This window comes from Balaenoptera acutorostrata, chromosome 2 (genome assembly GCF_949987535.1).
Source record: "Balaenoptera acutorostrata chromosome 2, mBalAcu1.1, whole genome shotgun sequence".
Taxonomy (NCBI): domain Eukaryota; kingdom Metazoa; phylum Chordata; class Mammalia; order Artiodactyla; family Balaenopteridae; genus Balaenoptera; species Balaenoptera acutorostrata.
Genome location: NC_080065.1, coordinates 15,250,440 through 15,261,984, shown reverse-complemented (window position 1 = coordinate 15,261,984; position 11,545 = coordinate 15,250,440). Strand labels below are relative to the sequence as shown.

Sequence of the window (11,545 nt, the reverse complement as noted above, 5' to 3'; positions counted from 1 at the left end):
ACAAACAGCTCATACCACTCAATATCAAAAAAACAAACAACCAAATCAAAAAAAAAAAGGGCAGAAGACCTAAATACACATCTCTCCAAAGAAGACATACAGCTGGCAACAGGCAGATGAAAAGATGTTCAACATCACTAATTATTAGAGAAATGCAAATCAAAACTACAATGAGGTATCACCTCACGCCGGTCAGAATGGCCATTATCAAAAAGTCTACAAATAATAAATGCCTGAGAGGGTGTGGAGAAAAGGGAACCCTCGTACACTGTTGGTGTGAATGTAAACTGGTGCAGCCTCTATGGAGAACAGTATGGAGGTTCCTCTAAAAACTAAAAGTAGAAATACCATACGACCCAGCAATCCCACTCCTAGGCATATATCCAGTGAAAAGTGAAAACTTTAATTAAAAAATATACATCTCCCCCAATGTTCATAACAGCACAATTAACAATAGCCAAGACACGGAAACAACCTGAGTGACCATCAACAGACAAACTGGGTTAAGAAGATGTGGTACATACACACAATGGAATATTACTCAGCCATAACAATGAAGGAATATTGTCATTTGCAGCAACACTGACGGACCTAGAGATCATCCTACTAAGTGAAGTAAGTCAGATAAAGACAAACATTATATGTTATCACTTATATGTGGAATCTAAAAATAATACAAATGAATCTATATACAAAACAGAAACAGACTCACAAACATAGAAAACAAATTTATGGTTACCAAAGGGAAGGGGGTTGGGGGGAGGGATAAATTAGGAGTTTGGGATTAGCAGGTACAAACTACTATACATAAAATAGATCAGCAACAAAGACTTACTAGCACAAGGAACTACATTCAATATCTTGTAATAATCAACAATGGAAAGTAATCTGAAAAAAATATACCTAACTGAATAATTTTGCTGTACACCTGAAACTAACACAATATTGTAAAGCGACTGACTACCTTCAAAAATTTTTTAATAAAAAATGTCTAAAAATAAAGTGAGACCATTATAGACAGGAAAAAAAAAATCCATAGTCTCACCTAAATTTAAGTCGAAATTAAAACCCATTTCACACTCTCTCGCATGAGCTGACTCCCCTACCTTCTCCCTTCCCCCGCCTCCCTGCCCTCCCCACTCCCTCACACGCCATTCTTTTCCTTATCTTTTGATTCATACCAGTAGAGTAACGGACACTCCAAGTTCCTAGGACAACTGCATCAGTGTAAGAGGCATACTCCCAAAAACATTCCAAAAAAGTCCGTGGGGACAGAATCCGAGTAGATGGCGGTTCACAGTCCTAGAAACACAGTCCTGAAAGCCCCAAGGAGAAAACAGACTGATCCAACACACCGGCTTATCACCCCAGTGTGGAAAGCTGCGAGGAGTGATCTGATTAACTTCTGTATGAACGTGAACTGAAAAACAGTTACCACTTGGCTCAACACCCCTCGTGCTGTCACTCCTCCGGTCTCAAGTAGGTCCTGGGCCACGATCCAGGGAGCGTCTCGGGTCTCCTTCACAAATCCTTAGAGGTAGCTGGGCACTCCCAGAAATGTTTCCTAAAATCCCCCAAGTCACTGAAATGAAGCATTCTGAACTTCCTCGGGTTCTAAAGGAGCTTGCCATCCTGCAAGAGTCCATTCAGTAGAAACTTCTGGGCTCCAGAGCTCCCTGGGGCTGGACCTGCCTGAGCAGGAGGACGTCGGATGTCTGCTGCCCGGCTGGGACCTTGTGTTCCAGACTCTCACGTTCTGCTGCCGTGCACCAAAGACAGCAGTCTGTCAAGCAGTAGGTTCTGCTGTTGTATGAGCTGCTGTTTGGTGCCTGCGCTTTAAGCATCGGTCCTCCCCTACCAAGCTAAATTCTCCGGCAGCCTTTCTCCTCACATAGCCCTACACAGTGTGTACATAAAACTACAAAGCCCCTCCACTTGACGGGGCTTAGAAGGAATCCTGAATAACTCCAGGCTTAACAAGAGGAACAAGCTGGAGAGAGACACAAGCAAAAGGTGCCCTGAGCTTACACCGTTTATGGAAGGATTAACCAGTCACCTGCCTCCGCCATCCAACTGTTCCCACCGGTGACTTCCAAGTAAAGCAAGCAGCACGCCAACTGGGCTGGGAGTGCACATCCTTCCCACCCATCTGTCTTTATCAAGTTAAAAGCCACGCATTATTAAGAAAGCAGTGACTTGCAAACATTACCAAAGCCAGCTCTATTTCTGAGCATCTAATGAACAAGTACAGCTGCTACAGAAGGGCTCCGTGCCACGCTCTTCCTTCAAGACACTGCTCACTGGGAAGTGTGACTTATTAACCAGGTATTTTAGCAGTTTTACCTAAGAGCCTCATTTTAGCTGTGAGATTTTTTTAAATGTAGATAAAATTAAGGTCCTTTTTCAATTCAGGTGTCTAAAAAAGAAAAACTCTCCTTTCTTCAGTTCCTAGATGAAGAAGGTACCTTTTTATATGAATGTTCATGAATGAATCAACTCAAAAGTTTCACTTCATTGGTGACAAAAGAGAGCCAGAGTGGTTTATCCATTTAGTTGCTATAAATCATTCTAAAGAAGCCAAAACGTTCTAGAACATAATGAGTATAATTCAAAAGAGCAATAAACACTTAGAGATGCACCAAGACTAACGTGATTATCATTTCTGTGCAGGAGTCCCAATTACACCATGAAGAAGTTCTGCTATGACTTTTCTCCTATACATTTAAGGCAAAGTTCCCTTGCAAATTAATCATAGGAAAACCAATCTATTATTCTAATTGTTTGTTTGTTTGTTTTTTAAGGAATGGAGAGGGGAGGGAAGGTGGCCCAAACAACAGTACTCAAAACTAGTCACCACTCTCAGATCACATTATGTTTAACTCTGGGGGCCACATTTTAAGAGGCAAAGACAATCAGGAGGCCACGCAGAAAAAAACAAACAAGATGATCTGGTTCTACAACACATGGCAAAAAGAAAAACAACTGAAGGAAAGTCGAAAAGCAAATACGAAAGATGGACATTACTGTACTACTTCTGAGACAGCTACCATGAGTCAGAAGCTGTGCTGGGCATGTACATAAATAATCTTACTTAATACAGTGATCCGAGAAGTACCGATTCCTATCACATCTCGTAGATCAGAAAACCCAAAAAATTAAGTAAGCAGGTCAGTCCGTCTGACTCTGACCCCCAGGCTTTCCCGGGTGGCACACTTCTCCAAACCTGGGAATGTGTAGCCCTGTCACTGTCTGGCTGCGGGGCAGCCAGAGGCTATCATCACATCGCAGAAAACATCGACAGTGGTGGACAGAGAAAGGAGTCCCACAGGACACCCTCCCACTGCCCAGGACTGTGTATTTCACTCTGAAACTGTAACAACAAATTATAGACTCAAATAAAGAACAAGTGAACCCACAAGTCCCAAAAAATTCACACACCACTAATCTGATGATGATCACCGATCCCATTGTTTGGCTAAACCAGAGCGCTCCCACCTCTGCAGCCTCCCTGGAGGCACTGAGGCTCTCTGTCAGTCGCTGTAGGACCTGCGGTGGACCTGGAGAGGACTCTTTTTGTGGCCACTTCTATTTGGACCACTGTGAAACCTTCCTCCACTATCACTTGGCAAACGCATCATTTACATACAAATTAATCCCGTCTCTCTCATTTGCTCATTAACCAAGAACAAGAAACTGGCACTGCCTGTCACTTGAAATTGTAAATAACAAAAGCAAATCCAGGCAATGAAATGAACTGACTGTGTTCAGTGCTTGGAGGGTTACACTACACACTGAAGAACTTATGAGAGAAATGAGAGAATATTTGGGATTTGCTATATTTTCTTGGGAAAGTAGACAAGATTGGCAGAATCCAATAATCGTTGGAGCTGGATGGTGGGCCCATGGGTGTTTGCGTCTCTCTAGTTTTGTTTACACTCACGATTCCCCGGACAAAGTTTTGTGCTTTTTTTTTTAATGTAGGTCATCCAGATGATTCAAAATATACCTGAATCGATTTTTTTATGATATCAATGAAAGGAAAAGTAATTTTTTTATATTTATAATCAATATGGATTTCAAAACCAGAAAGCAAGTTGCCAAAGTTATATGCAGAATTCCAACAATGTAAATGTTTTTTAAAAGATCACCTGGGTGAAATTCAACTTGTGTTTCATTAAACTATACACCAAGCATCATTTTGGGTGGCAGGGATTTGTTTTTTCACATCATCATCTGTACCTATTTCTTTTTCATCATTAGCACAGCACATGGTACATAGTAAGAGCTCAGTAAGTAGTGGCTGTAAACTATGTTGTTATTTATAAGTGACAGTGAGTAGTAAATAACTTCTAAAACTCTTTCCAACTCTGTGATTTCAACAGTTCAACAGGCCAAGAAAATATAAGAGTAAGAGGAAAGGGAAAACTTTTCCACATATTTAAGCAGGGGCCCGTTAATATGTTACTGATGATTTGATGTAATAGCTTTCCCACAAAGGATACCCTACAGAAAAACCCAAGAACTCCCTCTGAAGCTCAGACCATCGACACCAAAGCTGACCTTCCTCAGCCACAGTGAGGATGGGTTGCCAGAGGACAGTGCTGTTTCCCTGCCTGGTGTCAACCCAAAGAGGTCGGGGGAGAGTCACAAGCCCTGCACCCTGGACCACCTGTTACACTTACCTCAAACTTTATAAACCATTACACTGCTGTTGACCATCTTTTATTATTTTCTTGCATAACATGTTCCTTACGGTTACTCTTTAGTCTATATTATGACCAAGCGTCCTTTTTCACGTGCTCGTTTAGTCTCCTAGGAAATCCCTCTTCACTGTCGCACGTCAGTCGTGCCCTGCTTTAGCACACCCCCTTCTGGGGTGAGAGTACCTCTTCCTCACAGGGGGTCCCGCTCCGACCCCCGGCACACAGCCACCTCTTATGCCAGGCCTGGCTGTATGCTTGGATTATATCAGAGCAGTATTTTGTTTTCCAAAAATTAATCTTAACCATTAAATGGAGATGTTAATGTGGGGGGAAGGGGAGGGTTTCCTCTACCAGTCGTCAGCTCACCCTGTAGGTAAAGCCTCAGTAATATGTTTCTAGAGCAGAAGCGAAGATGCCAGACTCCTCAAGTACACACACTGGCCAACTGCTGTTAACTGTTCCTCACTTCAGGGCTCTCCAGAAAATAAAGCCTTGCTGTTCCCTGTGTTCCTCAGCGTCTACGCTAAAAATCCCCCTGGCTGTCACTAGCGGGTCGCAGATTGAATGAGAGTTCCCACACTTGATGTCCTGGCACATTAGCTGGTAGGGATTCTGAATGCCCTGCAAAGTTCACGCTACAAATCAACCGAATACTTCCCAAGAACTGAAGCGCAGCACGGAGCCAGAAAGGTCCTCTCGGAAACCACACTCCTTGGTGAGCCTCCGGCCCGCCGGGCCTCAGTTATCAGGATCGGGCCTCGGTTATCAGGATCGTCTCTGCTTCAGCTCCGCCTCGGGCACCACATCCCAAGGTCCCGGCCCAGTGGCCAAGCCACCCCCATCGTCACCACACAAGGCTCCTCACTCAGAACACTGCCCTTCTCAGCCCCGCACCCAGGAGGGTCACAACAGGAAAATAAGGAGAAAGGTCACGATTTTAACTTGACAGCACTTTGCTTAGAATCCAGGCTCCTGTGGGCTGTTTCCTGGGGAGTGTGTGCAGCGCTGCACCTCTGGGACGGGGACCAGCCACGACCACGCGCGACTCACCTGGGGATACAGGCCAGGTAGGAAATGAGCCTCCGGAGGTCCTCCTGCCGTATCCTGTCATGATTGCTGCGGGCCGGGAAGGTTAGGATGGGACCCCCGCGCTTATCTCTGCCACCTGGAAACAAACATGTGGAAGAGGCTCAGACAGAAGCAAGAGGAAACAGGGCTCTATGGGCCACTGGGCGCCCAGCATCGCAGCCCGCCCACCCACCCACTCTCGCGAAGCTGTGCCCCCAGCCCTCCTGGCCCGGCAGGACCCCGTGAAAGGCCGGCGCCCCTGGCTCCCCTGAGACAGGTGGCAATGCCATCCCTCCCAGGACGCCGGCGACGAAGTTTGAGTTTTGCACACCACATGCAAGGTATCACAGAAGGCCTTGGCTCTTTCTTCCAGTGTTTGTTCCCTCCTTTATTCAGTTTCATATTTGGAGAGAAAAAAAGGTTTCGTGTATACGTGCTTCCATCACCTTAAACTCCCACCTCCGGGGACTTCCCTGGTGGCACAGTGGATAAGACTCTGCGCTCCCAATGCAAGGGGCCCAGCTTCAATCCCTGGTCAAGGAACTAAATCCCACATTCATGCTGCAACTAAGGAGCTTGCCGCCCGCAACTAAGGAGCTTGCCGGCCACAACTAAGGAGCCCGCCGGCCACAACTAAGGAGCCCAAGTGCTGCAACTATGACCCGGCACAACCAAATAAATAAATAAATATTTAAAAAAACAAACAAACCACCTCCTCACGCCCTCTGTCTCTCTTTCTGTCTCCCTCTCTCTCTCTCCTCCACACTGTCCCCTCTCCTTCCCTCCCCTGCACTCTCAGCTCTCTCTTTGCTACCAACCAAATTGGGCTTTAACTCATGAAAGGGAAAAGACAGGAATGTTCTTCAAACTCTGTGCTGATGGCTACTTTATATAATCTGGGATCCAGGGCACCTTCCCCTCTCAAGGGCAGTACCTGACCCCTGTGGTCAAGCTTCCCCACTCTCTCACACAAAGCCACACACACACAAAAGAAAAAAAGAGAGAGAGAGAGGGCGAGATTGACACACAAGAATTTTCAAATAGAACTAAATTAGCTTAAGAACTTTAGAAAAATTACATTACACACTAAGCACAAATCTCACGTGACTGGCCTTTGACAGGAAGGTAGAAATACTTCTCATGAACACATATACAATCCTAAGGAAGTCTGCTGGGGATCACTGAACATTTCTGGTGAAACTACTATATTTATTTTATTACTTCTATTAGGGTTTTCAGAAAAGAACACAGAGAAAGAAAATTTTGTTTTCCCAAGTGTATGCTTCATTTAGTTTTACAGCTCTGGTCATCTGTTTCTAGCAGTACAGCAATAAGATCTCAAAATTCAAGCCACAACATGAAACAACTATTTTCTCATCTTAATTATTTACCTTGTCAGCAGAGGTAAATGAAAAAGCAAGCAAAAAAAAAGCAAGCAAGCAAACAAACAGAAAACCAAATTCTTCACTTTTAGAATACCAAAAACATATTCAGCAGAAGATGTTGGCATTTTAAAAACACATTTTTACCAACACGGGTCTTTACCATGTCCTAGAATGATTAACAGTTCCTATAAACAGTAATGAAACTAAATGCTGATTCTGAACACTTAAACTGACCCGCATGTACTGTTAAGTTACGAAGCCCGGGAAGATGTTAAATTATTTATAAATCCAATAACCCAGGTATTAAATAGGAACAATACTACATCACAGCTGACACATGCTAGGTATGGCATCGAGTGCCTGACACACACGTTCTGATCTGATCATCACAATGATCCTGTTAGGAGATTTCCTCACGCCAGCTTTATCATGAAAGATACTGAAGCTCAAAGAGCTTATATAAAGACAAAGGGACCATGCCAGCATGTCACAATTGGGCCCTTCACCCTGATAAGAACTTGCATAATTTTTCAAACTAGTGGTTTTACTTCTTTCTAAAAAATAAAAATATCAGAAGGAATGAAAGGTACTATTAAAAGTGAGAAGCAGTAAATTTTTTATTTATTTAGATTTCAAACAGTAATAGATTTGCCATTTTAATATACATCATTGGAGATCTACTTATTTGTAAATAGCCTATTACTCATTTGGAAAAATAAGCCAGTGGACAATATTTTTCTATTGTACTTTTCAGAACCATTTTGTCTCATTACTCTTGTTTTAGCTGAAGAATTGTATTACATGTGGAGAGTAAAAAACTTAAACACTGAAAAACCAAAAAAAGTGAGAAGCAGTATTGTTGTAAATGGTAGAATGGCATTATGAAGTAATCTTCTAAAATACCAGACAGTAATTTTAGGGAAAAATCATTGGCTCTAGTATTTTTGGAATACCTCTTGTCCCCAAGGTAAGACCAGTAACAACTGCAGTATTTTTTATTTCCCAACATCTTTCATTCCTTTCAAAACCGAATCAATCTCCTTGATAAACAATATAAGAGAGACCTTCAGGATGGTGGAGGAGTAAGACATGGAGATCACCATCCTCCCCACAAATACATCAGAAATACATCTACATGTGGAACATCTACAGAACACCTACTGAATGCTGGCAGAAGACCTCGGACTTCCCAAAAGATATATACTTTCTTTTCCTTTTTCTCTTTTTGTGAGTGTGCATGTGTATGCTTCTTGGTGTGATTCTGTCTGCATAGCTTTGCTTTTACCATTTGTCGAGGGTTTTGTCTGTCCGGTTTTTTTTCTTTTTAATTTTTTAATTTTTAATAATTTTTTAAATTTTTTATCTTAAAAACTTTATTTTAGTTTAGTTTAGTTTTTTCTTTCTTTCTTTTTTTCTCAATTTTCTTCTGAGCCATGTGGCTGACAGGGTCTTGGTGCTCCAGCCAGGTGTCAAGCCTGAGCCTCTGAGGTGGGAGAGCCGAGTTCAGGACATTGGTCAACCAGAGACCTCCCGGCTCCACGTAATAACAAACAAAAGCTCTTCCACATATCTCCATCTCAATGCTAAGACCCAGCTCCACTCAACAACCAGAAAGCTACAGTGCTGGACACCCTATGCCAAACAAACAGCAAGACAGGAATACAAACCCACCCATTAGCAGAGAGGCTGCCTAAAATCATAATAAGGTCACAGAAACCCCAAAACACACCACCGGACACAGTCCTGCCCACCAGAAAGACAAGATCTAGCCTCATCCACCAGAACACAGGCACTAGTCCCCTCCACCAGGAAGCCTACACAGCCCACTGAACCAACCTCAGCCACTGGGGGCAGGCTCCAAAAACAACGGGAACTACAAACCTGCAGCCTGTGAAAACCAGACCCCAAACACAGTAAGTTAAGCAACATGAGAAGACAGAGAAATACACAGCAGATGAAGAAGCAAGGTAAAAACCCACCAGACCAAACGAATGAAGAGGAAATAGGCAGTTTACCTGAAAAAGAATTCAGAGTGATGACAGTAAAGACGATCCAAATCTTGGAAACAGAATGGAGAAAATACAAGAAACATTTAACAAGGACCTAGAAGAACTAAAGAGCAAACAAACAATGATGAACAACACAATAAATGAAATTTAAAATTCTCTAGAAGGAATCAATAGCAGAATAACTGAGGCAGAAGAACGGATAAGTGACCTGGAAGATAAAATAGTGGAAATAACTACCACAGAGTAGAATATAGAAAAAAGAATGAGAAGAATTGAAGACAGTCTCAGAGACCAATGCGCCAACACTAAACGCACCAACATTTGAATTATAGGGGTCCCAGAAGAAGAAGAGAAAAAGAAAGGGTCTGAGAAAGTATTTGAAGAGATTATAGTTGAAAACTTCCCTAACATGGGAAAGGAAACAGTCACCCAAGCCCAGGAAGCACACAGAATCCCAAACAGGATAAACCCTAGGAAAAACACACCAAGACACATTAATCAAACTAACAAAAATTAAATACAAAGAAAAAATATTAAAAGCAGCAAGGGAATAACAAAAAATAACATACAAAGGAATCCCCATAAGGTTATCAGCTGATTTTTCAGCAGAAACTTGGCAGGTCAGAAGGCAGTGGCAGGATAAAGTGATGAAAGAGAAAAACCTACAACCAAGATTACTCTACCCAACAAGGATCTCACTCAGATTTGATGGAGAAGTCAAAAGCTTTTCAGACAAGCAAAAGCTAAAAGAATTCAGCACCACCAAACCAGCTTTACAACAAATGCTAAAGAAACTTCTCTAGGTGGGAAACACAAGAGAAGGAAAAGACCTACAATAACAAACCCAAATCAATTAAGAAAGTGGTAATGGGAACATACATATCGATAATTACCTTAAATGTAAATGGATTAAATGCTGCAACCAAGAGACACAGACTGGCTGAATGGATACAAAAACAAGACACGAATATATGCTGTCTACAAGAGAGGCAATTCAGACCTAGGGACACATACAGACTGAAAGTGAGGGGATGGGAAAAGATATTCCATGCAAATGGAAATCAAAAGAAAGCTGGAATAGCAATTCTCATATCAGAAAAAATGGATTTTAAAATAAAGACTATTACAAGAGACAAAGAAGGACATTACATAATGATCAAGGGATCAATCCAAGCAGAAGATATAATTGTAAATATTTATGCACCCAACATAGGAGCACCTCAATACATAAGGCAAATGCTAACAGCCATAAAAGGGGAAATCGACAGTAACACAATCATAGCACGGGACTTTAACACCCACTTTCACCAATGGACAGATCATTCAAAATGAAAATAAATGAGAAAACACAAGCTTTAAATGATACATTAAACATGATGGACTTAATTTATATTTATAGGACATTCCATCCGAAAACAACAGAATACACTTTCTTCTCAAGTGCTCATGGAACATTCTCCAGGATAGATCATATCTTGGGTCACAAATCAAGCCTTGGTAAATTTAAGAAAGCTGAAATCGTATCAAGTATCTTTTCTGACCACAACGCTATGCGACTAGATATCAATTACAGGAAAGAATGTGTAAAAATACGAACACATGGAGGCTAAACAATACACTACTAAATAACCAAGAGATCACTGAAGAAATCAAAGAGGAAATCAAAAAATACCTAGAAACAAATGACAATGAAAACATGATGACCCAAAACCTATGGGATGGAGCAAAAGCAGTTCTAAGAGGAAAGTTTGTAGCAATACAATCCTACCTCAAGAAACAAAAGACATCTCAAATAAACAACCTAAGCTTACACCTAAAGCAATTAGAGAAAGAAGAAAAAACAAAACCCAAAGTTAACAGAAGGGAAAAAAATCATAAAGATCAGATCAGAAATAAATGAAAAAGGGCTTCCCTGGTGGCGCAGTGGTTGAGAATCTGCCTGCCAATGCAGGGGACACAGGTTTGAGCCCTAGTCTGGGAAGATCCCGCATGCCACGGAGCAACTAGGCCCGTGAGCCACAATTGCTTAGCCTGCGCGTCTGGAGCCTGTGCTCCGCAACAAGAGAGGCCATGATAGTGAGAGGCCTGTGCACTGCGATGAAGAGTGGCCCCCACTTGCCGCAACTAGAGAAAGCCCTTGCACAGAAACGAAGACCCAACACAGCCATAAATAAATAAATTAATTAATTAATTAATAAAATAAAATAAATGAAAAAGAAATGAAGGAAACAATAGCAAAGATCAATAAATCTAAAACCTGGTTCTTTGAGGAGATACACAAAATTGATAAACCACTAACCAGACTCATGAAGAAAAAAAGGGAGGAGACTCACATCAACAGACTTAGAAATGAAAAAGGAGAAGTAACAACTGACACTGC

General features: G+C 42.0%; 1 protein-coding gene across 8 annotated transcripts in view; it reads right to left on the bottom strand.

The window, feature by feature from the left end:
* Window positions 1-11,545, bottom strand: part of TRIO (trio Rho guanine nucleotide exchange factor) — a 376,190-nt gene that overhangs the window by 221,176 nt on the left and 143,469 nt on the right. For all 8 annotated transcript variants that reach the window (XM_057540126.1, XM_057540127.1, XM_057540124.1 and 5 more), the window contains exon 3: window positions 5,754-5,868. In XM_057540126.1, coding sequence (XP_057396109.1) covers window positions 5,754-5,868 — 115 coding nt within the window. The remainder of the gene's footprint in view (window positions 1-5,753; window positions 5,869-11,545) is intronic.